Source organism: Schistocerca gregaria, chromosome 1, assembly GCF_023897955.1.
Source record: "Schistocerca gregaria isolate iqSchGreg1 chromosome 1, iqSchGreg1.2, whole genome shotgun sequence".
Lineage (NCBI taxonomy): Eukaryota > Metazoa > Arthropoda > Insecta > Orthoptera > Acrididae > Schistocerca > Schistocerca gregaria.
The window spans coordinates 313,246,539-313,273,791 of record NC_064920.1 but is presented as its reverse complement, the minus strand read 5'-3'; the positions used below and the strand labels follow the sequence as shown (position 1 = coordinate 313,273,791).

The following is a 27,253-nucleotide window of genomic DNA, read 5'->3' as shown; positions in this document are numbered from 1 at the left end:
CCAGACATTAGCGATCCTAGTTTCTCTGATCATTCTGCTGCAGTATTCGATCTGATTTTTCTTTTTGTGCTGAAGGTATGTTTGCATGGCGACGTTCTCTTTGTATTTTTGGTATTGTTCAAAGGTCTATTCCTCCCGTTCACAACAAACAGCAAGGCTAAGTTATTGTGACTTAGTACAGATTTTCAAGTTTATTTTTCGACTGAGTTGATTAAATTGCAATAAGCGTCTTCTAATGATGAGATCGATTCACATTTGTTTAAGTTCTTCGTCCATTAGAAATTCGTATTTAGACCAAGAGACATTCCGAATTTACAAGGTTGTTGGAGTAACAGCTTCTCCCTACGCTGAATTCAAGTACCAAGGCTATTTTAATTGGGTTAGCGATTTCACTGAAACGCGCATCTCAAGCTTGGCAGTTCAGTAACCGTTCTAGTGTCTATGAAAAATTAAGATTTAATTGTAGCTTCCAAAAATCTATGGGATCCCTTATTGATAGATTCGCTACTCCTCTTTCGATTTTCCCGTCCGTGCATATAAACCTGCATTCTTTGAAGTGAATAGGAACATTCAGTACAACCCACGGTTCTGCTAATGCAATCTGTTGGCCCATTGTTTCTTTCATTATAGATTTCCTGTTAACAAGAATCAACCTTATGTTCCACTGAGAAATTTTAAGGACCATATTTGGATTTTTAAAAAAAGGCAAAAATTGAATCGCTCTTTTCAAATCAACAACTCGCTTCATGCAATCAATACCACAAATAAGACTAATCTTCAGAAAGATTCAAAGTAATTTACTTTGGTACGGAGAGGTGTCTATTTTTCAGGAGCACGCATTTTCAGTAACTTGCTAGCAGCCATAAAAAGTTTAATTGTTATTACAATTAAGTTTAAAAGAAGCCGAAAGAGTTTACTGGTAGCCAGCTCCTTCTATTATTGGTAGCCAACTCCTTCTACGCCACTGACGAGTTTCTTAGTTGACCTTAATGATATATATTCATTATTGATCATATCGAATAACCAGCCAGTTTAGCTCCCTGGACTCGTGTAGGCGCGCCGGCCCCGGATCGAATCCGCCTGGCGAATTAACGATGAGGGCGGGTATGACGGCTGGCCTGGATGTGGTTTTCAGGCGGTTTTACACATCCCACTAGGTGAATACTGGGCTGGTCCCCATTTCCTGCCTCAGTTACACGACTCGCAGACATTTGAAAAACGTTCGCACTATTTCATGGCTTACACTAGATGCAGGCAGTTGAGGTACACTACTTCTGTCCCGGGGGGGGGGGGGGGGGGGGTATGGGGTGGCGGCAGGAAGGGCATCCGGCCATCCTCCGACACTAACATCGCCAAATCCATAGTATCAAGGCCAACCCTACATTGTAGTGGGACAAAGACCCCAGCAAATGATGATGCTTGATCATATCAAATCATATCAAATAAATTGAGTGTTCATAAAATCTGACCTGCACATCTTCAGTGCAGCAATAACGTGATCATTGTAAATAAGTATCGTGAACTGAATGAGATTTTCACTCTGCAACGGAGTGTGCGCTGATATGAAACTTCCTGACAGATTAAAACTGTGTGCCCGACCGTGACTCGAACTCGGGACCTTTGCCTTTCGCGGGCAAGTGCTCTACCAACTTTTTTTTCTTTTTTTTCCCTTTATTAAAACAACCATATGTGTACATAAGCACAAAAACTAATATTGAAGTGCTGGAACTGATTCAACACGAAATGTATCCTACAATAGACTGAAGAATACATTTCAATATAGTGCCATTTGTAAGCTTACAAAATAGAACATTATAGTAAACTGAAAATAGCCTCTTTAGTCCAGTCAGAGACGTAGAACCGAAACGCAAACATATATATAATTGATTGTCTTAACTGGAATGACAGTTCTGTCATTTGATTCATAACCGTCCAAAGCTCAAAGTCATTTGGAGCACACAAACGGATAACAAGAGATGCACAGGAACATAAATTAATGAAAACGTCATAATTTAGTTTATAAAACCAATGAGAAGTCGGGAGTAGTCCTAGGATCTGGTATAACCCCTTATTCGTTGTGTATTTTGTTCGCTACATAGTCTTGCATGTGATTTGTGTGCCTACCGGCATCGAATATTACCCTACGCCTTGCTTTTCAAAAATTATGTCTAACATGTTAGCAAACATCTTCCTGAAATTTGGGCAACGTTTCATTTTTCAGCGTGCCGTTCTCATGTAAGCCTCGAAACTAATGAGATTATCTTCACTATTGTGGATGATGATATATGTCACAAACTGTCCTAACATCCACATCACGGTGTTGTTCTTGGTGGCGGGAAAATGTTTCGTGTCCGGCCAGAGCAGGATGTCGGTGCAGTGGCTGGCTGGGCTGCTGCGGGTAATCAGGCCCAGTCTCTGCTGCACCCATTTCCAGGTAGTGAGATGACCGCCACAAGTGAAGCGATGGCGTAAGGTGTCGACTAAACCACAGCGGACGCATTTATCACTGTCACTTTAACCGATTCTATGCAACCTTTCATTAGTGGGTATAACATCGTTTACCACTCGATCCCACGTGGACGCCACTTCAGCAGCGTGGACAGTTAAACTTCCGTTGTCCCAAACTACCTTCCAATGAACACTCGGGTATTTAAGTTCAATGGGATTCCGGACTATAGGAGATGTCCATCTTTTTAATAACAGGCGCGTCGTCGGTAAATCCAGCGTTAAATAATGTCCATCAATATAACTTACTTCAAGAAAAAACTGCTTGACATGTCGTAATTTGTAATGTATTTTACCTACGTCAATGGGTGGATGCATATCGGTGGGTGTAAGGTTCGGAAGAGCCAACTGGTTACGCTGAGAGGTTCCTTGTCCAACAAATGGGTGATTCGTTTAATATATAAAGCAGTACACTTTCGGTTAATGTCAGGCATGTTTAGTCCGCCGGCCTGTCTGGAAGACGTCAGCGTAGTGTATTTCACTTTGAATAGATGCCCTTGCCAGATAAATCTATTAGAGGGTTTCATCACTTGTTTGGCCTGCATCTTGGGGACTGGAAATAGTTGGGCCATATAGAACGCTTTACTGAATATATAACTGCTGAGGAGTCGTATGCGTTGGAGTATGTTAACGGACCGTCAATTGTTTTCATAGATGGCACCTTGCATTTTATTGGTGACCTGCTTCCAATTTTTTGCATTCATTTTTAGCGGGCATTTGTCTATAATCATCCCCAGAATGGTGTGGGTTTCGACACGCTTCGCCCAAGGTATATTTACTGCGTCGAATCCTCGAATGTTGACAAAGGTGCATTTACCGGCGTTGATTTTAGCACCGGAAGCACGACAGTACTCGTGTACCGCGGTCTTGAGGGTTGATACGTCTCTTGTCGTTGCGCAATAACACTCCGACGTCGTCAGCGTAAGCACGAACCACGAAGGACGTCCCGGCGATCGAAAGGCCTGCAAGTTTGTCATGAATAGAGAGTAAGAGCGGCTCGAGCGACAAAACAAATAACATCATGGAGAGAGGGCTCCCCTGCGGCACTCCTCTTTGGACCTCGATGGGTTGAGTAAGCTGTCCATTTACGCTGATTCTGGTTGTAATGCCCGTGACGAAATGTTGCACGACATTTATAACCCGTTGCTCGAAACCACAACGCTGTAGTAGCTGTAGGAGGTACTCGTGGCGGACGCGATCAAAAGCCTTGCAAAAGTCGATAAACAGCAATGCGAGGTTCACGTTAGTGACGGACGCTATGGCTATTACATCTCTATATTCCGAAAGGGGCGTCATAATAGTGCGACCAGGGATGCATGATTGATGGCTGTGAATCACTTGCTTCATTAACGGAGACAATCTGCTGTTGAGTGCTCTGGCGAAGGTTTTGCAATCAAAATTAAGTAAAGTAATAGGTCGGAAGTTATCTAAGATTTTTCGGTGTTTGCTTTTTGGTATCAATACACTTCGGCCTTCCTTCATTTCGGCCGGCACGTCACTCCCTCGCATCACTTCATTGAGAACATCCGTAAATGCGTGTCCGATTATGGGCCAGAAGCGCACATAAAATTCCCGTGGCAAACCATCAGGGCCAGAGGATTTATTCGATGGCGAGCCAGAAATCAGTTCAAGGACTTCGTCTGGAGCAAAATCGTGTACGACCGCCGAGTTGTCCGCAGACGTGACTACGGTGGGCAGAGCACTCACGATATCGCCGCCGTCATCACCATATGTATCGCATTGCGAGTACAGATCCGTGAAGTACCGGTAAACTGCAGCAAGAATATCACTCTGTCGGGTCAAACGGAGTCGATCATCTGTGTCCAGCTTCCCGATAAAAACTCGCTTGCGATGGGCACAATGTTTTATGAGGTGCTACAACGATGCAAGTTCGTCCTCTTGAAGCGATTTTGCTTTAGATCTGATCTTCAGTCCTTCGAGCTGCGTTCGCTTTATGCCTATAAGCTTCGCCTTTATTTGTTTGATGGTCGTCAGCTGTGTGTTGGTTGGTGTCGTAGTCGCATACAACTCTCGCAAAACTGTTTGGTAAAAATCAATCGTGCGTTTGACATCTTGCGCCCGTTGCCAACTGTAGTTTCTTAAAGATAATCGCATTTTCCGTTTGACCACAGCATTCCACCAGGCTATCTTGCTCGGATATCTGCAGCATTGCTTGAGACAGTCCGCCCATGTCGTGGAGATACTTCTTGTAGCAAGGCATCGGCGAGAATAGAAACATTTAGGCTCCACGGAATCCTATGCCATTTAGTATGCTGTTTGGCCAGATTTATCGTGACACAGAGGGCGCAATGGTCGGAGAAGCTAGCCAGAATGACATCGGCGTCCAGAACATGTTGGCAAATGTTGTACAAACGGTCTAGACGGCTACATGCGGTGGTGGTCAGGTACGTGTACCTTACCAGGGTAGGAAATTTTAGTTCCCACGCATCCTTCAGCTGCAGGTGACGCACCAGATCATGTAGTTCCCTGCAGTAATTAAAGTTTGGTGATTGGTCTTTCTTGTGGATCACACAGTTGAAATCACCACTAATTATCAACTGGGTTGGGTTGCGGCGTAGCAAGTATATGATGTCCTGTTTGAAGAAGTTAGCTCTTTCTGATTTTAAGGTCGTTCCTGATGGAGCATAGATATTGACGAGGGTGACGTCAAAAATTTGGCAAGCTAAGCCTCTACCGGAGTCCAACATTTCGATATTGCTCACTGGGATTCCGTCTCGTGATAGAATGGCCGTACCTGTACCCCCGTCCGCCACGGTGTTTACGATTGTTGCAAATCCTGATACATGAAAACTTAAAATGGACTCTTCCTGTAACAGAACTATATCAGCTTCGGACTCATAGATAAACTGCCGTAGCATCGCTAATTTCAAATCTGTTCTAACTCTATTTATGTTCAGGGACAAAAACTTATAAGCTTGACTCATGATCGTCCGATACTTGTGGGTGATGGGAAGCGTAGGAAGCCCAGTCCATCTCACCGCCGGACTTCGAACCTACATCCGCAGGTTTTGTACCAGTTTTCGCGCTGACTTTACTTTTTGAGTTACTTCCAGCCACAGAGTCCTTTGGTTTAACTTTATTTTGCCGTCGCAAAGTCGTCCGAAGTGTCATTGAAGACGGCGGAGTCGGCGAGTCATGGCTGTAAGCAGTATGTGAATGTCCTTGCTTCGGAACGGGTGACGGCAAGTCCGAAGATGCGGCTTCAGTAGGCCCACTGTGTTTGTTTGGAGCCGCACTGGCTGTTTGTATACAGCTGTCCGTGTCCTCGTGTTGTTTGGAAGCAGTTTCGAGGTGGTGGCTGTTTATGTCATGCTCTGCACCGCGTGCTGCATCCGCCGTGTTTACGAGTTGCAGTAGACTGACTGCCGCCTCTTGGGTGTTGGCCACCTGCGGCGAGTCGGCAAGCGGCATCGGAACGGATCGCTGTAAACACTCGGGTGCACTCGTATTGACAGTTTCTGCATCGGGCGGATGAATGGGAATTTGGCGGGTCGTAACTACGCCACCCGACACATGCGTGTCCTGTGTGGAGGCCCGTGGCTCCGAGTCATCGGTTTGATTTTTTACTACCTGGTCGCCGGAACCACTACCGTCACTTATAGTACGTCGTCGTTTATTACCGACAGATAATGCAACACCAGTGACTAAGAGGTGACTGGCCACGGGTTTTTGAGGCAAGGGTGGGAAGGTGCTGTTACCGAGATCGTTGTCCTCTGACACAGATGCACTCGGGTGGGAGTCAGTCACAGAAGGCGTCTGATTTTGAGTTAGGACATCAGCCAATGTTAATCTCTGTCGTTGTTGCAGATTGTTTCGAAGTACGACAACTCGCCGTGGGCAATCCTCTCGTAAATGGCCACTCGTGTTACAGATAAAACAAGTGCCTCCTTGCCCCTCGTAAATGACATGAGCCTTATAACCACAAACCATTATATAGGATGGGATATTGACTTTAACGGCCATGTCAACTGAACGAACCCCACTGTAACATTGGAGTTTGTGACGGCTCGGCCATTTTTCGTTTCTAATCTGTTGGATGTCTCTGTATTTGGCGAGGACATCTCTAAGAAAACAATTCTCAACCTCAGGTGGCAAATTGAACACTCGCACTTGTTTGTACTCAATGTCAGCGTTAGTTATTGAAACTGTATTCACCGACTGATCACGATGTCAGAACTCTGCTTTCCCACCAGTGTTCACCAAAATTTTCTCCAGTTGTATCTGGTCTAAAAACTTCACAAAGAAACAGTATTCCGCCATGTCATAATATGCTGTGTGGACCTGATTGGATGTGATGCGAATAATATCTACTATCCAGTCATGGATTTTTAGAGAACTCGGTTGCACATTCCTGGAAGATTTCTCAAATGCAAAACACAGGGTGTTCTTACGAGGTACACTGGGAGCCATAACTGCACTTTATGAGCGGTAGGGACCGCTGTGAGTAAATTAAGAAGCTTGTATACGGCGGAAGTGAAGAAACACTGAGAATATCACAGGTCACAATCCAAGAATTATTATAAACACGGCTTGCGGCGCTACGACTACGCGGAAGTACCGACAAGTCCGGTCGCTGTCGCGTCCCAAGCGGAACTACCAACTACCAACTGAGCTACCGAAGCACGACTCACGCCCGCTACTCACAGCTTTACTTCTGCCAGTACCTCGTCTCCTATCTTCCAAACTTTACAGAAGCTCTCCTGCGAACCTTGCAGAACTAGCACTCCTGAAAGAAAGAATATTGCGGAGACATGGCTTAGCCACAGCCTGGAAGTTTCATATCAGCGCACACTCCGCTGCAGAGTGAAAATCTCATTCTGGAAACATCCCCCAGGCTGTGGCTAAGCTATGTCTCCGCAATATCCTTTCTTTCAGGAGTGCTAGTCCTGCAAGGTTCGCAGGAGAGCTTCTGTAAAGTTTGGAAGGTAGGAGACGAGGTACTGGCAGAAGTAAAGCTGTGAGTACCGGGCGTGAGTCGTGCTTCGGTAGCTCAGTTGGTAGAGCACTTGCCCGCGAAAGGCAAAGGTCACGAGTTGGAGTCTCGGTCGGGCACACAGTTTTAATCTGCCAGGAAGTTTCATCGTGAACTGATTTTATCTTTGATGATGCGTGGTTAGAATAATTATAGCATTAGTATATGCACCACATTTACATGTTTTGTGGCAAACTATTTATTACCTTTTAAAAGAAAATAAGGTCAACTCCTTCTTTTTAGTTTTTGCACACCAATTACACTTGAAATCTGTGAAAAGGACATTAGAAAATCTCTTTTTTGTTGCAAGTATGTATTACATATTCTTGTTTTATGAGGTAAGGATTATTGAGGATCTCCTCACTATGGATTTGTGGGACAAAAAGTACATCTAATCTAATTTTTTGGTCAGAGATTCTGATGATATGCAACGTAGGGCTGCAGAAATTACTTCTTGAATAACCTGTATTATTAAGACGAATTACACTCCTGGAAATGGAAAAAAGAACACATTGACACCGGTGTGTCAGACGCACCATACTTGCTCCGGATACTGCGAGAGGGCTGTACAAGCAATGATCACTCGCACGGCACAGCGGACACACCAGGAACGGCGGTGTTGGCCGTCGAATGGCGCTAGCTGCGCAGCATTTGTGCACCGCCGCCGTCAGTGTCAGCCAGTTTGCCGTGACATACGGAGCTCCATAGCAGTCTTTAACACTGGTAGCATGCCGCGACAGCGTGGACGTGAACCGTATGTGCAGTTGACGGACTTTGAGCGAGGGCGTATAGTGGGCATGCGGGAGGCCGGGTGGACGTACCGCCGAATTGCTCAACACGTGGGGCGTGAGGTCTCCACAGTACATCGATGTTGTCGCCAGTGGTCGGCGGAAGGTGCACGTGCCCGTCGACCTGGGACCGGACCGCAGCGACGCACGGATGCACGCCAAGACAGTAGGATCCTACGCAGTGCCGTAGAGGACCGCACCGCCACTTCCCAACAAATTAGGGACACTGTTGCTCCTGGGGTATAGGCGAGGACCATTCGCAACCGTCTCCATGAAGCTAGGCTACGGTCCCGCACACCGTTAGGCCGTCTTCCGCTCACGCCCCAACATTGTGCAGCCCGCCTCCAGTGGTATCGCGACAGGCGTGAATGGAGGGACGAATGGAGACGTGTCGTTTTCAGCGATGAGAGTCGCTTCTGCCTTGGTGCCAATGATGGTCGTATGCGTGTTTGGCGCCGTGCAGGTGAGCGCCACAATCAGGACTGCATACGACCGAGGCACACAGGGCCAACACCCGCCATCATGGTGTGGGGAGCGATCTCCCTACACTGGCCGTACACCTCTGGTGATCGTCGACGGGACACTGAATAGTGCACGGTACATCCAAACCGTCATCGAACCCATCGTTCTACCATTCCTAGACCGGCAAGGGAACTTGCTGTTCCAACAGGACAATGCACGTCCGCATGTATCCCGTGCCACCCAACGTGCTCTAGAAGGTGTAAGTCAACTACCCTGGCCAGCAAGATCTCCGGATCTGTCCCCCATTGAGCATGTTTGGGACTGGATGAAGCGTCGTCTCATGCGGTCTGCACGTCCAGCACGAACGCTGGTCCAACTGAGGCGCCAGGTGGAAATGGCATGGCAAGCCGTTCCACAGGACTACATCCAGCATCTCTACGATCGTCTCCATGGGAGAATAGCAGCATGCATTGCTGCGAAAGGTGGATATACACTGTACTAGTGCCGACATTGTGCATGCTCTGTTGCCTGTGTCTATGTGCCTGTGGTTCTGTCAGTGTGATCATGTGATGTATCTGACCCCAGGAATGTGTCAATAAAGTTTCCCCTTCGTGGGACAATGAATTCACGGTGTTCTTATTTCAATTTCCAGGAGTGTATAATTCTTAAAAGTGAAATGGACCTTCAAAAGACGTTATCTTTCCACGCAGGTGTCGAGTTTCCGTGACGAAAGTCGCTTTACTGTATGGTGATATGAGGTCGCAGTTTGGGACTGAGGTGGTTTTTGAGCGACAAAGACGTAGTGGCGATGGAATCAATAATTTTAGTAGGGGCGCTGGATGGACGATGGGTGATTCGTCGCTATCGTTGGTTGATCGTAATTTCGTACGGCGGTTCCAACAAGGGTGGGAAGACTTGTTTATCATGGGAGGATATTGCGGGAGGGAGTCTGAATAGCTTAAATCTAAGGGAACTATAACACTGTCGTACTTCAGCAACACATGTCTCCGCGCATTCTATAAACTGTAACCACGCCTGACGACGACTGCGAGTCAAAATGTACGACACGCGTTTTCGGTGGCATGGTGGTGTTAATTCCATTCTTTGGTAGTTCCATCGTCAGGTGTCGTCGTGGTAAAACAGTAAGAGATGATGCAAAATGGTTCAAATGGCTCGGAGCACTATGGGACTCAACTGCTGTGGTCATCAGTCCCCTAGAACTTAGAACTACTTAAACCTAACTAACCTAAGGACATCACACACATCCATGCCCGAGGCAGGATTCGAACCTGCGACCGTAGCAGTCGCACGGTTCCGGACTGCGCGCCTAGAACCGCGAGACCACCGCGGCCGGCAAGAGATGATGCAGTTGCATGGAAAATTTATTCTTCATTTAGCCAGTGTCAGTATTAAGGATTAATTCAAGAACCCACAATCCGGATCACAAGATTTAACTGGTAGGGCTTATCTCCATACACAATGATACAAGGAGCATCGAGACATTCATGAGTTTTAACCTTCAATAGACATGTTGTTGCGATAGTAAGTCAGACATTTGGTCCACGGTCTCCGTCTAGCGGCCGGTGGTGCGAAAATGTCTGTGAGATTAAGTCTGAATGCATGTGACGCCTTCCTCACACTTAGAAATAGCCGAGAACAAGCTTGTCGATCGATACTGAAACATATCTGACTGCGTGTCTGCTACGTGTCATTGGCTCCCCCTCTCTGAGGTAGCACTGCTGTTACACAGTGAGTCACAAGCTCTCGTGGCGGACAGACGCGGGGTGTGTCGTATGCTAAGGACAGGCACGTACTGCGAGCTCCTGTAGGGACTGCCCGAGAAACACGGAGTACTCCTCCAATAGCATATCAGTTACTTCGGAATAACTGTGACTTTTGAACTCCATACGGTGCTGATCTTTCACCCTTTGTCATGTAGGACTACGAGCGAAAATGAGAGTGAATGGTAATTATGTGAAAGATGTATTTTTATGGGTAGCGAACGAAAAATGGCAGTCGAGCAAACTGACTTTAGACCAATGTTAAGTAGAGAATGAATTAACGATACTGACGTTGGGTAATGATTGTTAGCGGGTACCACAGATTACAGTAGACTAACCTCTGCGTTACAATACCACTTCATTTCAGTAGCCTGAGGAAAGCAACCTGTCAACAAGATCAGAGCAGACTGTGAGGCTTCTTGTCGAGTAAAATTTTCCAGATAACCACAGACCGGAAATGCATCATTGTGGAGCTACGACCATAAAACGACAGTCAATTAGCGACGAGTGCGCGGGCGTGAGCGAGTTTAAACTTATTTGCCCCAGCTAATATCTGTTGATGCTAGTAAAAGGTGCACAACACGTCAATCCGTAGGAAAAACTTTATATAGTATACACCTCTATTACTTGTTTTTTTTGTAAATAAAACTGCCTTTTCCTGCTGCTAGTTACTTTATTTATCCCATACGCGTTTCGCCTTCTCCTGTTCTAAGGCATCATCAGTGGGATCTATAACGATACAGTTTTGTTAGTTTTAGATTGTTCAAAAGTTCACTTCGCGATTTTTTTTGCAAAAAAAAGTAATTACTTGGGATTTGCTGATTTGCATTTCCTCACATCTGGTCTGGATGTCGCACTACCACTTTTATCACTGCCATGTAATCACATCTTTGTTGTCCGCCTTCCACACACTGTTCACCATGTTTCTCACTCTTTTTTGTGTGGACTATTGCTCTTTTGTCACTCGATACATCTATTTCGCCGTCGTACTGTTTTTCACAACGTAAATATTGCGACTCCATTACTTGTTTAATCTTCTTTAGTACGTTTACCTACACTACTGGCTATTAAAATTGCTACACCAAGAAGAAATGCAGATGATAAACGGGTATTCATTGGACAAATATATTATACTAGAGTGACATGTGATTACATTTTCAAGCAATTTGGGCACATAGATCCTGAGAAATCAGTACCCAGAACAACCACCTTTGGCCGTAATAACGGCCTTGATACGCCTGGGCATTGAGTCAAACAGAGCTTGGATGGCGTGTACAGGTACAGCTGCCCATGCAGCTTCAACACGATACCACAGTTCATCAGGAGTAATGATTGGCATATTGTGACGAGCCAGTTGCTTGGCCACCATTGACCAGACGTTTTCAATTGGTGAGAGATCTGGAGAATGTGCTGGCCAGGGCAGCAGTCGAACATTTTCTAAATCCAGAAGGCCTGTACAGGACCTGCAACATGCGGTCGTGCATTATACTGCTGAAATGTAGGGTTTCGCAGGGATCGAATGAAGGGTAGAGACACGAGTCGTAACGCATCTGAAATGTAACGTCCACTGTTCAAAGTGACGTTAATGAGAACAAGAGGTGACCGAGACGTGTAACCAATGGCACCCCATACCATCATGCCAGGTGATACGCCAGTATGGCGATGACGAATACACGCTTCCAATGTGCCTTCACTGTGATGTCGCCAAACACGGATGCAACCCTCACGATGCTGTAAACAGAACCTGGATTCATCCGAACAAATGACGTTTTGCCATTCGTGCACCCAGGTTCGTCGTTGAGTACACCATTGCTGGCGCTCTGGTCTGTGATGCAGCGTCATGGGTAACCGCAGCCATGGCCTCCGAGTTGATAGTCCATGCTGATGCAGATGTCGTCGAACTGTTCGTGGAGATGGTTGTCGTCTTGCAAACGTCCCCATCTGTTGACTCAGGGATCGAGACGTGGCTGCACCATCCATTACAGCCATGCGGATAAGACGCCTGTCATTTCGACTGCTAGTGATACGAGGCCGTTAGGATGCAGCACGGCGTTCGGTATTACCCTCCTGAGCCCCCCGATTCCATATTCTGCTAACAGCCATTGGATCTCGACCAACGCGAGCAGCAATGTTGCCATACGATAAACCGCAATTGCTATACGCTACAATCCGCCCTTTATCAAAGTCGGAAACGTGATGGTACGCATTTCTCCTCCTTACATGAGGCATCACAACAACGTTTCACCAGGCAACGCCGGTCAACTGCTGTTTGTGTGTGAGAAATCGGCTGGAAACTTTCCTCATGTGGTCACGTTGTAGGTGTCGCCACCGGCGCCAACATTGTGTGAATGCTCTGAAAAGCTAATCATTGCATATCACAGCATCTTCTTCCTGTCGGTTAAATTTCGCGTCTACAGCACGTGATCTTCGTGGTGTAGCAATTTTAATGGCCAGTAGTGTATTTGTTGCCAACTTAAAGAAGTGTATGTTCGAGACTAACTTCTATTTATGACGTTTATACCGTGTGTGTGTATGTGTTTGAGGGGGAGGGGGATAGAGCCCGCGACTTTTGTTTTGGGAGGGGGGGGGGGTGTACTAGCTGCTAGCGAGTGGTTGAAAACTTTGGTAACAGCTGATTTGAGTTTTCGTTTCAACATTCCGTGGAGGGGTTCATTGATGAGCGAGTATAAAGATGTTGGGTTCTATTATTATTATATTGGACATTATTATTATATTAATACTTTTTGCGAACGTTAATCAATTATTTTGTCTGTTAGTTTAAATAATGAATTGCTTGGCATGTGTACTTGGTCATTCAACAGGACTTTCCCCTCTGCTTTGGTTTTCTGTATGTGGTAATTTTCTTGCATAGTTATGTGGTGTTTTTTTATTGTTGATTCTTATTATTTTCATGTCATCTTCTCTAATGGTTGGCTTATGGTCATTTTCTCTTAGGTTTTCTGCAAATGTGGAGTGGTTTGTCGCATATTTCCAGGCTCCCATGTGTTCTTTGTACCTGACATCATACGTTCTTCCTGTTTGCCCTATGTATGTGCCTTCACAAGTGTTACACTGTAGCTGATATATACCTGCTTTCTGGTATATGCCTCTGTTTTTTGTCAGTTTTGTGGTGTAGTTTTGTATAGAGTTGTCTGTTGTGTATGCTATGTTTATTCCCTGTCTTTTGAAAGTGTGGGTGATTTTATGGGTGAGTTTGTGTTTGTGTGTTATTGTGTGCCATCTTGTGTTTTCTTTTATCTTTTTCTGATTATCCTGCGTAGTTGTTATAGGACTGCATGTTTGTGTTTGGTTCTGTTGTGCTGTTGTCTGTGATTTGGAGCTTTCTGCTTTTATTTTACTTTTAATTTTGTTGTTTAGCTTTGTGACTATTACTTTGTATTTACACAATGTGTTGCAGTTCCGTCAAGTCTTTGGCTGACAAATATATAAGTCGGATTATGGTCACAAAATCACTGTATTTGTTCAAACTAGTCTCCTGCTGAATCAGTATACAGCTAAAATAGTTTTAAGTGTTTTGAAACAGACACTAAAGTCCTTTGTTGGAACTACACTTAGTAATGCACTAAAATGTTCTCGGATGTCCTCAATTACATTGTTACTGTGTCCTTACATTGCCAGCTTCTGTTTGGGGAACAAACAGAAATCAGCTGGGACCAAATCCAGCGAATGTGGAGAGTGATTCAGGACTGTGATCCATTTGCCGGCCAAAATTTCCCACACGATCTTCACTTTACGGACTGGGGCATCATCGTGGAGGAACAACCAGGAACCTGCCTCTCGGTATTCGGGTCTAATTCGATGAATTCTCCCTACATACGACGGAGGACACAAAAATCTTGATACTGCCTCTCTGCTCCAACGCCATTTTCCAACACGTGACGTCGAGCGAGATGGCACTGTGGTTAGCACACTGGACTCGCATTCGGGTGGACAACGGTTCAAGCTCACGTCCGGCCATCCTGATTTAGATTTTCTGTGATTTTCCTAAACTGCATCAGGCAAATGCCAGGATGGTTCCTTTGAAAGGGCACGGCCGATCTCCTTCCCGATCCTTTCCTAATTCGATGGGACCGATGACCTCACTGTTTGGTCCCCTCCCCCAAATCAACCAACCAGCCAACCAACATACATATGCAGGCAGGATGCCTGACCTTCTACAGGGCTGTTGTTGAGACTTCAAGGATCGCAGTGCCATAATACTCCACAAGACAGCATTGCAGTTTGACATGTCACACAAGCAGTACTAACAGAATTGGGACACTCTGTGTATTAACCAGCAATTTCGTATTTGTACAATCCACTGAAAACGTCTAAAAATGAAATAAATCTAATAATACAACAGAACAGAATTATTAATCGCGCAAACAAAGTTGACACTCCGCGCGCTGTCTAAGGGAGGGGCTGTAATGGGGAATGCCTTTGCAGTCGCTCCATCAGCCACCGCGCCGAATGTCAGCTTTGTTTGCGCGTACAATATACATACATCTGACAACAAGTCGTGAAGAGAGAAGCAAAACTTCACATGTATATACTCGAATAACGGGGAGAGTGCATCAAGAGCATACAGCCTGGAGTGCCACTTGGTTCCTCGTTGTATAGCGGAAGACGTGAAAAACTTACCGAGGCAGCTGGAATGGTACTTGCGTCCTGCGGATGCGATTGATGAAGCTCTGTTTGGCCAGGAGGTGCAGACATAGTAGCTTCTCCATGTCCAGTGCACCATCAGTGAACAGCATTTCTTGCACAACCTGTAGAAGTAATCTGGATTCATATCTGCCAAGTCGAAGTATGTCCAACTACGCGGCAACAACGGCAACAGTGAGTACTGAATCATTTCACATAATACCTAAAATTTTAACTGAATTAAATACCATGAAATGAATGGAATAAATGTGGATGAAGCCAATAAAATGAAATACCAGTGAAACCTGTTCAGAAATTCTGAATCTGTAAAATAATGTATTACATACACTGAAGAAGAGCTTATGATAGCAGTTTTCAAAAGTACTAGGAGGAAGCATCAATGTCACTGAAAGTTAGAAGCTGGCCTACAGGCGTACTCATTAGACTAAAGGGGCCAGCACACGTTCACTATTTACTGACAGTAACAGTTTGTCAAACCTTAAATACATCGATTCAACCACACACAATGAATATCCTTGTCAATAGTGTCAGCTGGCAACGCGATTTTACAAGCTAAGGTGACGAAAACCCAAACGTAAGCGTGCATCGCACTTATATTAGCTGTGACAACAGAAAAGAAGAAAAGACTGGAAACTGGTCACGAAATGGCGAAAAAAGGGCGCTACATGTCACATATTAATTTAAGCACTGAAATCAGAATCATATTTCTGAAAGAATTCATAAACTATTTTTGTATCATTCATACTTGTACAACAAATTATTAATGTCGATGCGTAATCAAATATAGAAGAAAGTATCAGTCACCGTCAGCGAGAGGTTAGGAGTAACTTCGAGATTTCTGGCGACAGGCAGGTCATTCGAAAGCTAGAAGTTTAGTTCTGTAATTTCAGCAAACACGATTAATAAAATTGTGAAGCAGTTATATCTACCTGACAATTATATGTTCATATAATTAACACAAAACTTGTTGTTTTTACCATTTTGTGATAATTGGGTGAAACTGGCATACACTTCGCAAGCCTCTTACTAGTCATTGCAAATGTATAAGGTATTTTTCGAAGAGGAAACGCTTCTTCGAATTGCTATGCAATTCAACAACCTTTCAAATTAATAAAGGAAGCAGCATCATAGAGAATCCTCCACTGACCTTCCCGAAGTGGTATATACAATGATACCCTAGCATAGGCCTATTGAAATTGTTTTATGTTGGAAGAATATTCGAAAAATTGAATTGGTATGATACGCACAAAGGCGAACTGTGAACATAAATAGTGTGCAGTCGTGTGGCTGATTCATGAAGTTCTGTCAACATCTGGATGTCAAACCGTCAATACGTTCAGTAGGTATTGACAATACATGCCATTAATAATGTTCCCGTCAATACTGCTCTTCAGTATTTCTAGTATTAACAAGACATCAATATTTTGTCAGTTTGATAATAGTACGGAACGAGTGAAGGCTCCTAACTGGTTCAGCCTGCAAGTGCTGTGCTTTGGCTCTATGCTGGTTTTGTTGGTCGAAGACAATTGGTAAGCGAGCAATGACTGCTGTGTCTCAGAAACCACACATCATCTCCGTTTTGGGCAGCCTAGGATTAGGCAAAGGGACGCAATGCAGGAAGATATTCTTTTTGTACTTTTCTTTCTCTGTTACAAGGATTAGAGTGGAGCTGGGTGTTTGAGGTCCAGGCCCCTTACAGAGTCGCGATTCTTTTCAGCCATTTACCAGTCGAGATAGAGGTGGGGCTGAGGGTTCCCCGTTGGGAATAAATGAAGAGCTTACCAGTTTCAGTCTCAGAACGAGTAAATATGTTGAGTGTTGTATTCGCTAAGGAAATGGTTCGCATGTAATTTTTAATGTTTATAGCTGTCGAATTATGATACCGACTTTTTAATATTAAAGGAGATTGTACTTTTTCTGTGGCATCGGAAAGATCGTTTGAAGAGGACTTCAGTGACAAAACATGTGGGGAACCTCGTCAAACAGTAACAAGATACAGTGCTTCAAGTCACTGCCCCGACGTCAGAGAAAAGATCCTACAAATGTCTGCCGCACTGTACGAACGCTGAGGCAGCATGTAACTGTGGCACGGTTCTCCTGTTTACCTGTGCGTTTGAAGTCCACCAGTATGTGCTCTGTTGTTATTGCGAACACAAAACTTTTGCACGAAGCTATACTACATATATAATAGTCGAAAAAGTGTATATTGCTGCCCTATATGGTGAATGTTGTCAGACAGTTAGGGCAACGGTGCGGTTGTATAGTGACAGGTACTCTTACAGTCTTGGTCAGTCTTGTAAAGAATATATATATATATAAAAAAACCTGAAGAATTTGGAAGTGTGAAGAATATCAAATATGTCAACGAAGAAGAACAGCAACTGGCGACAGTATTGCAACTACCATTTTCGCACACGTTACACGCGTAACCATGACATAACTTTAATGGGCGAAAGGGATCAGCCAAAACAGTGTTCTGTGAATACTTTATTCCAGCGCATTTCATCCTTTCGAAATTTAGCTCGGTCAACAACTTCATGCCATGAAGACCTACAACATCGATTACAGTTCTCCGAATGGTGTTTACAAAAAATAAAAAGTGATGTGTTTCTATGCAAGATTTTGTTTACAAATGAAGCATCATTCAATTTGTGCATACTTGTTTGGTTCCTGTGCATCAACGTGCACGTTTTTTATTACTAACCAAATAAGCAACCACAGAACAACGCACAGTCCATAAAGATATGAAACAGCTTGGGAAGAGTGAGCAAGCAAACTTGATGGTGGAAAAATGATACCAGAAAGTTCCTTAAGTCCTCAAAAATTCGTTATCAGGACGGTGTTGCGAGCAGAATAATTTTATTGTGCAGGCTTAAAATTCGGTTAAAGTAGTACGAGGTGAGCTGAGAATAGAGTAGGTTAGCGGTGGGCTGGCGTGCTAATCGTTACGTTAACAATGTGTACTGCCAATGCAACAGACCTCCCAACGAGGCAGAGAGAAACGCAAGCACTACTGTGCTACTTAAAAAGCCCCTGTGGGCTGACACAATGCAACTTTACCGCCCGAGCGCCATTACAAAATCAAATGTGGGCAGAAAGGACCAAGTTCAGCAACTCAGAATCGGTTTTTTTATATTTTTTTATTTTATTTATTTTTATCACAAGGGCGAGACAAGGAGCGTTGACTGTTATGATAAATGAGGAAAATGCGTTCTTACATCCAGAGCCAGTATGTCATAAACGGAGAAGCTTCCGGAGTTCCAAGAACACATTTTGCCATGCGGCCAGTCGGTCCGTGTGAGTAGAACCAGAGAAAATTAGAGTCTCTTAAGTTTTGCTGAAACTATAGATGCCGGATCGATGACAGTCAGCCTGCTACTTGGTTTCTGACTCCCGACACCGAGAGGCAGCAAACCTGATGAATACTACAACCGTGGTCCACCACTGCTGTCTACAGGGTCATTTCGGATGCAGACTGACCATCATCGATCAGCATGTGTAGTTTCACTGAAAGTTAACAGACTCTAGTTCTCTTTGGTTCTGCTCACATGGACACAATGGCCGCAGGACAGAATGTGTTCTTGAACTCCGAAAGCCTCTCTGTTTAACGAGTCAAGCCCACACCTATGACATAGTGGCTCTGGATGTACGAGCGCATTTTCCCTCATTTATCAGAACAGTCAGCGCTCCTTGTGTCTTTGTAGTAATCAAAATAATGATTCTATGTTTGATTTTGTAGCGGCGCTCGGGCTGTGAACTTGCGAGACGTCAGCCCACAGTGGCTTGGTAACTGACACGGTTGTGCTCGCGTTTCTGTTTGACCTTTGCGGGGTCTATTCATTGGCGGTACACATTGTTGACACAACGATTAGCACACCAACCCGGCGCTAACTAATCTGTTCTGAGCTCTCCTGGTAGAAAGTTAACAGAATTTTACGCTTGCACAATAAAATGATCTTGCTGAGCAGCACTGCCCTGATAACGAAATTTCGATGACTTAACGAGCTTTCTGGTATCATTTTTCCACTATCACGTTTGCTTGCTCACGCTGCCCAAGATCTTTCACATCTTTATGAACTGTGATTTGTTCTAAGGTTGCTTAATTGGACAGAAATAAAAAAAAACGTGCCACTGACGTCCAAACAGCACCCAGCTGTCCTGACCCCGGCCTCCGACTGCTCCTCTGAAGACAGTACCTTTGTAAACTCTGCTCAAACAATAAATGCTACTATACAAATTGCTGTCACTGACGCCTCCGGGTGTGCACTGGGCCACTCACCCTTGTTCTATGCTCGACCTTCTGATTACAACACGATCTCAGCAGTCTGACGTCACAACACTGATGCCAGGGCACAGAACTTTAAAACTTTAGCCACATTCGTCCGAGTTTGCCTAAAAGAGACGGCAGGTCCGCTGGCAAGTCAGCCGCGGACCGCTGGTCAGAAAATAAAACGCAATCCAATAAAACGTGGCGCACAGTGACCTGGACGCTGCAAGCACCACACATTGGAGGGTCCTCTCGCTGGAGCAGGAAGCCATGCGTCAAGGGCTGTGGCTTATCCGAAGCCGAGTGAGGAGAACCTCGTCCCGTCGACGGAGCTGAAAGAAAGTACACCACACACGCGTTGTGGTCTTGACTGTACGGAGCTTATTGTCAGTCACTTCCAGCCACTCATCCTCCCACCGACGCATGACCCGTGAGCTCAACAGCGAGGTGAGTGCGTGCAAGGGGATAGTACACTGAGATACTTGTGGGGTGAGACACGCCTCCTTGGCTGCGAGATCTGCCCTTTCGTTCCCAGCAATGCCGACATGCCCCGGAACCATGTCAAATGTTTTTACAAGATTTTAGGGAGAGGATTTTAATTTACTCACTGTGTCACAAGCTCGCCCATATTTTATGTAAGTGGCCAGCCAATAACAATTTCCTGTGACATTCTTGTTGCTATGTTTCCCCTTTCCTTAGGTTTTACTTTCTTATGTAGCATTTTCCTTCTTTTCCTGCTTTCTTTGAGTGTGTGCTTTAGTTTTCTTAGGTCTGTCCACATTCGTTCCTTTTAATGTGTGTCAGGGCGCTGATGACCTTGATGTTGAGCGCCCATACCCACCAACACACCACCACCACCACCTGATGCCAGGGAGTGGCTGGGCTGCTACATTGGTGTCGGAACTGACTGTTACCTAAAAGACTTCGGTGAGAGCGGGGCCATCCCTGCTGCCGTTCCTGGGAGGATAGCTCAACTACTGCAGGGTGCGGTTTCGTCAACGTGACGAATGGCGAGTGCAGTATTTGTGTGTGTGTTTTTCTTCGACTGCAAGAATCATGAAGAGTCGATGACTTTTTTTGCTATAAGCATAGTTGTATTGATATGTATAAAGATGAGGTCAGTTAATGATCAAAGACTGTGTGTATCAATTCGTACTGTTCTCAAGTGGTACTATATTTTGTTATGAGTCTTTCTCGCTCATTGTCTTTAAGTGTGAGATAGTGATACTCATGAACAGCCATTCTGGTGGAATGTCAGGTTGTAATAAGTTTATGATAGTAAAGTATTTAAATGTTTGCATCGTTGTTTTAGGTCTTTCTCCTTGGTTGAGTATTGTGTATTTGTTAACGTGTCAACCATGTCATTGTCGATTCCGCAGGATGCTACCCTGGAGGAAACGTTGAGAATTTTATTAGTTGCAGTAGCTCATTTAAAGGAAAGTAGTGCAAAGTAACTCATGGACTGGAGGGAGGTACTTAACAAGGTAGAGGCTGAAGGTGCAGATTGCGCAGCTGTAGATGAGGACAAAAAGATCAAAGAAGAGTGAGTGAAAGAAATAGCTTATCGTACGACTCCAGAATTTTTCAGCAGAGTTGCAGAGAAGTTGTGAGGAATGGTTGATTGAAAATGGGTCTTGGAGTATGAGGATTAGTATTATTATAGACAGAACGAAAAGAAGGGAGAGAGAGAGAGGGGGGGAGGGAGAGAGAGAGAGAGAGAGAGAGAGAGAGAGAGAGAGAGAGAGAGAGAGAGAGAGAGAGAGAGAGAGAAGAGAAAGAGAGAGAGAGAGACCGGGCGTGAGGGAGGGGAGCAGAGAGGATGAATTACAGTTTAAAAGTCTGCTTGTATGAGACAAGACAGTGCGAACAGGTGCCAGAAATACCTATTAGTTTCCTTCATACGCATGGTACTAGCGTTGCGGAAGTAACTATTATAAAAATCTGGAGAATGAAGTATGGAAATACCAAACAAGGTAAGTATGTGCTATACGAAAGTAAGAGCGTGTGTGAGTAGCAACATTGGTGACAATGACTTAGGTGTAGCAGTATCTACGTCATTGGGTATAGTGGTTGTTATTTTGCGGCCGTGGAGCCTGCGCCAGAGGTACAAGGAAGTACATGAGCCACTGGTATTTGCATCGTGCAGAGTGGAGCTGCAGACTTAATTTTAAGGTAGATAATATGCACAGGAAGCTGTTCATGATGTCAGTTGTGTTGCGAATGCTGTCAATAATGAACGAGTACAGATATATTTATTACTGAAGGACGCAGATTCGTCTTCACTTGGTGTGGCGCCGCTTTTCCAAAGGCAGGGAGAGGGGAAGTGGGGAAGGAGACAAATGCTTGTAAATCTACAGATTGAGCAGACAAGACTAAATCCTTTCAGGTATGTGTGCCTGAGGACCAGGGTAGATTTCACGACACTTAAAATGTTATAGGAATAGTGAGTATGAGAGATGTCGCGTAATTATTCTTGAAAGCATAGTTAAATTTTGGGGAACGTTGTCTCAGCTAAAAGCGAGACAATTTCGTAAAGATCTGTAATCATGAAATTAGAACCATGTAAAATGCATACGGCATGATTCAATGAACATGATAAAGTGCCGAAGAACAGAAGGAAGTTGGTTTTAAAAAGAAAAGATATAAGAAAGCACGGCATTGCAAGACGGAATCAATCTGTAAGCAACTGCAAAATAAGAGAGGTGACTGAAGCCACCCACCAGTATATAGTGTGTGATAGTACCAGAAGTAATTTGTGTACAAGTGTCGCTTTACGGGTGTCTGTTTTTAGAATATAAAGGTAATTTTTTTTAATCAAAAACAAAGTTCCAGATGATTTATCGAAACAGAGGATTAAGAAACCACCTGATTCACTGTAAAATTAGTGTAACTTGTAAGAGAAGGAAATAAGGATAGTGAGATATAAATGTAAAAAAGGCTCAAACTTTAGAATGATAAAACAGGATTAGGAAACGATCCATGTAAGCCAGCTCCCAAGAGCAATTAAGTTTTGCACCCTGTACAGTTATGTATGCAGATGTAAGAAATAATGTAGAGGATAAGCAGAATCAAAGTTCGGGGCGATTTTTTTTTTTTTAATAGGGGAAGTATGTTCTGCAGGAAAATAATTTTGCAGGTTTAAAATTTTGTTAAGTTCTAGAGTACGTTAAAATTGGGCTGGTGTGCCAATTGTTATGTCAACAAGGCGTACTGCCAGTGCAACAGACCTCGCAATGGCGCGGACAGACACGCAAGCACTGGGGTGCTAATTAGCAAGGTACTGTGAGGTAACATCTTGTAACTACACCACCCGAGCGCCACTATAAAATCAAACACAGACAGAAAAGACCGGGCTCAGCGACCCAGAATTATTATTGTAATTATCACAGCGAGGCATGGAGGACAAGGTGCGCTCATCCATCCACAGCCACTACGCCGTAGGCGCGGGCTCAACCAGTTAAATAGGGAAACTTTCTATCGTGCTGCTGTTCTGTTCACGCCGCTAGAACCAGAGAGAATGAGAATCTGTACACTTTCAGTGAAACCATGACAAGCTGATCGACGATGGCCAGTCTGCTACTTGGTTGCTAACTCTGACTAAGAGAGGCAGCCAACTTGATGCATACCACAATTGTGGTCTGCCACTGCTGCCTACTGGGTCATCGTGGATGAGAAGACTGGTGAGCAGCCAGCCCTCCTCCACTACGGGGTCATTGCAGACGATCTGCAAGCTGCCATCGTCGCACTGACCACGAGGCAAGCCCGTGCAGCCTCCTGGCAAACTCTCGAGCATCTCCTGCAGTCTTGGTGGATGCATTGTGAGTGACCAAGGCCTCGTCTTCATGACAACTGGTATCCTGGGCCATAGTTGACAGTCTCTATCTGAGTGGACAACGAGCTTTCTTCGAGAGTACTGAGACGGTAGCTGTTCTTATTCATCACAAAATGTCTGGGTGGGCAGCACCTTCCTCACCCCGCCACTGACGTCACAAGAGCACTTGAAAATGGCCTTGAACTTTGGTAGTGACGTCACAAGATGCTGACGAGGTGTCATCACTTCTTCATCGCAAGTGTGCTCATGCGCAGCTGCCAACTGCACCTCTACATACAGTTATACCTTTGTAAACACTGCTCGACCAACAAAAGTTATTTCAGATATCACTGTATCACTGACGCGACCGGGAGCGCAATGGACCACTCCCTTCACTATATGCTGGACCTCTTAATTACAGCGCCACCACGGCATTCGGAAGTCGCAGTACTGGTGCCAGGGTGCGGCTGAGCAGTTTGCAACCCTCTGGCACTATAGGCCGCTTGGCAGTGTGAAACGTAATTACGTCGGCGTGTCAGAAAGAGCATACTGTAATCGAGTTTCGAATTTGCCCATTAACCCTGTAAGTGGACCGATGGCCGCTCATTCAGCAGGGTCCGAACAGGCATGCAGGGGAGGGGTTTACTATTTATCGGGAGCTCCAACATTCGGCACATTATGGAGCCCCTTAGGGAGATACTAGCTATCAAAGCTGGAAAGAAAGCCAATGTGTCCAGGGTGTATCTGCTGTGTGCCCTCATATGAGATGTGGAGGCGGCCTAATATGAGACCTTCGAGCATGCAGGGTGCAGACGTTTACAAGTTATAGCTCAGCACCAGTGGAGCATGTCGATGAGTTCTGAGGCCACCCTCAGTGTATGCAAATGGCTGGCAGATGTGGTGGTGGCTGTCGGCCTCAAGCGTGGGATGCAAGCAGAGCTCGCAATTTGCAGCATAGTTTTCAGGGTTGAGCGGGTTCCTTTGGTTTGGATCCAAGTGGAGAGTCTCAACTAAAGGGTTAGTCGACTTTGTGGCAGCCTTGGCTGCAGATTTATGGACCTGCGTATCAGTTGGGGACTTGTAGGACTCCCTTTGATATGTCAGGAGTCTACTACACAATGGAAGCGGCTACTCGGGTAACAGGGCAGCACATGAAGATTTTTTAGATAGGTGGTAGTTTGAGGTACTCTGATGAACACTCATCACTCTGTACGCAGCAAGAAAAGTTAGATCATGTTCAGAGTAAAGACACTTTTATTGTCAAAATTTTATCTTTAAATTGCTCAAGTATACGTATCAAAGTTCCCAAATTTACTATCCTCCAGGAAATTTCTTGCATTCAAATTATTATTGGAACCGAGTGCTGGCAGAAACTTGAAGCAGAAAGCTCTGAGATATTTAGCGAGTCATGGAACGTATATCGGAAAGACAGATTAGAGGCCATAGGAGGGGGGTATTCACTGCAGTAGGCAAAAATATTGTGTGTATTGAGGTCGAAGTTGGTGTGACAGTGAAATTATCTGGTCGCTTATAACAGGTCTAGATGAAACCAAGTTAATTGTTGGATACTTTTATTGGCCACCTCATTCTTCTGTGACAGTTCTAGAGCCATTCAAAGAATGTATATGATCTGTAGTACATAAACACCCGGATCATGCATTACTAGTTGGAGGTGAATTTAAGCTATCGAGTGTAGATTGGGATATCTATGTATAGGGTTACAGACAGAGAGTAATGCGAAGTACTTTAGGACACGTTTTCTGAAAACTAGTTCGGCAACTTACACGCAGTGGAAATATCTTAGACTTTGTAGCTACAAATACGCCAGATCTTATCGACAACGACAGTACAGACACGGGGATTAACGATCATGATAACTTTATAGCAACTATGGTTACGGAAGTTAATAAATCAGCTGAGAAGGCTAGATGAGTGTTTCTTCAGGAAAGAACAGATAATCAGCTCACTTAGACAATGAATTGATATCACTTAGTTCCAGTAAGAACGATGCAGACGAATTATGGGCAACGTTTAAGCACATTGTAGACCGTAGTATGAAGAACTACGTGCCTAGTAAGTGGATTAAGGGCGAAAAAGACTCACCATAATTTAATAACGAGGTTCGGAAAATGCCGAGGAAGAAGAGGCTGTTGTACTCTTGGTTCAAAAGAGAACGTGCAAACGATGACAATCAAAAGTTAGTAGAGATTCGTGCGTCTGTGAAAAGATCTATACGCGAAGCATATATCTCCTACCACCGTCATACCTAAGCAAAATATCTGGCAGAGAACCCGAGAAAATTCTGATCCTAGGTAGAACCGCTAAGTGGGTCTAAGGCTTCCATCCAGTCACTTATTTGACCAATCTGGTGTGGCAGCTGAAGACAGCAAAACGAAAACCAAAGTTTTAAATTTCACGTTCAAGAAATCGTTCGCACAGTAGAGTTGTACAAACATACCGTCGTTTCCAACGAACGCACTCCCGCATGGACGGCATAGTAATAAGCATTCCTGGCGTAAAGAAACAACTAAACGAGTTGAAAACAAGTAAGTCACGAAGTCCAGACTGAATCCAAATTCGGCTTTTCAAAGAGTACTCTACGACATTGGCCCCTTACTTAGCTTGCATTTATCGCGTATCTCTCGCCCATCGCAAAATCGCCAAAGTCGCAAGCGACAGGAAAAAAGCGCAGGAGACTTCTGTATATAAGAAGAGAAAAAGAACGAATCTGCAAAATTACCGGCCACTATTCCTAACATCGGTTTGCTGTAGAATTCTTGAACACAGTCTCAGGTCGAATACAACAAAATTTTCTTGAGGCCGGGAAGCCTATGTCCACGAATCAGCATTGTTTTAAAAAGCACCGCTCGTGCGAAACAGCTTGCCTTTTCCTCAAATCATTTGGCAGACAGGGTAAGCAGAAATCTGCAGTTGTTTACCGATGATGCTGTGGCATACGGCAAGGTGACTGTAGGAGGAAATTAGTGAATTTTTGTACATAAATATGACCGATAGCACTTCTTTTCGTATTTGGTTGTAGTTGAGTATCATTTAATCTCTTTCAGGCATGTGCAGTGGGATGTTCTCTGCTATCAGGATCTTGTTAAACTGCACCAATTCCAAGTTGGGAAGCATTGGGGTTAGAATCAATGATTTAATGATGTAATGTGGCTAGGCACAAGGCAAGACAGAGGATCCACTTTAAACAATCAAAAGCCTGCTGGCTAACAGAGGTCCACTGAAATCGGGTGCTTTTCTTGCTCAGGAGGCTGAGAGATTTGGATATTACTGTTGTCTGGGAGATAAATTCCCCAAAATAATTTTCTCTGCCTGGGAACGATTGTAACTCTTTAAGATAAATACCATCCACACACTGCTAGAGACAGCAAGGGCAGATAAATGCAAGAACTATTACACAATTAGCTTAACAGCTCTTATATCCAAAATTTCTGACAAGAACAATATACAGAAGAGGGAAAAATACACCCTAAGACAAAAAAAAAAGATGCGACGTCAAGGAATTATCCGAATTGGACAGAAATCGGTAGGTGTGATGTGCATTACAGACAAACAGATGATTACAACTGCACAAAAATTGGATGATTTATTCAAGAGAAACAACTTCACAAACTTAACTATAAGGTGACGTGGTCTCCTGACCTTCATTTCTTACATATTCCGTCCTCACAATCGTGTTCTGCATATCAAGATGCTTCATTCAAACCTAAACTCGATAAGGTAGAGTCAATTTTGTATGAATTGATCTGAGTGATATGCAGATCTAATAAGTAAATCGCAAGTGCGCATCGAGATTGAAAAAGTCGAGGCTGGAATACACAACATGACGGCCACAGGAATTATTCGTTCTAGGGAGGCGGCCGGCCCGCTGGGAGGTCCATCCCTTCAGAGGGGTGGGTCAACAAGATACCTACTTTGGCTGAAGCGACCGCCCAGAGAGAGGACAGCTTTTGCCAGAGCGAA

General features: G+C 44.6%; 1 protein-coding gene across 2 annotated transcripts in view; it reads right to left on the bottom strand.

Annotated features, from left to right (window-relative positions):
* Window positions 1–27,253, bottom strand: part of LOC126354635 (uncharacterized) — a 146,345-nt gene that overhangs the window by 101,164 nt on the left and 17,928 nt on the right. For both annotated transcript variants that reach the window (XM_050004836.1, XM_050005625.1), the window contains exon 3: window positions 15,171–15,298. In XM_050004836.1, coding sequence (XP_049860793.1) covers window positions 15,171–15,298 — 128 coding nt within the window. The remainder of the gene's footprint in view (window positions 1–15,170; window positions 15,299–27,253) is intronic.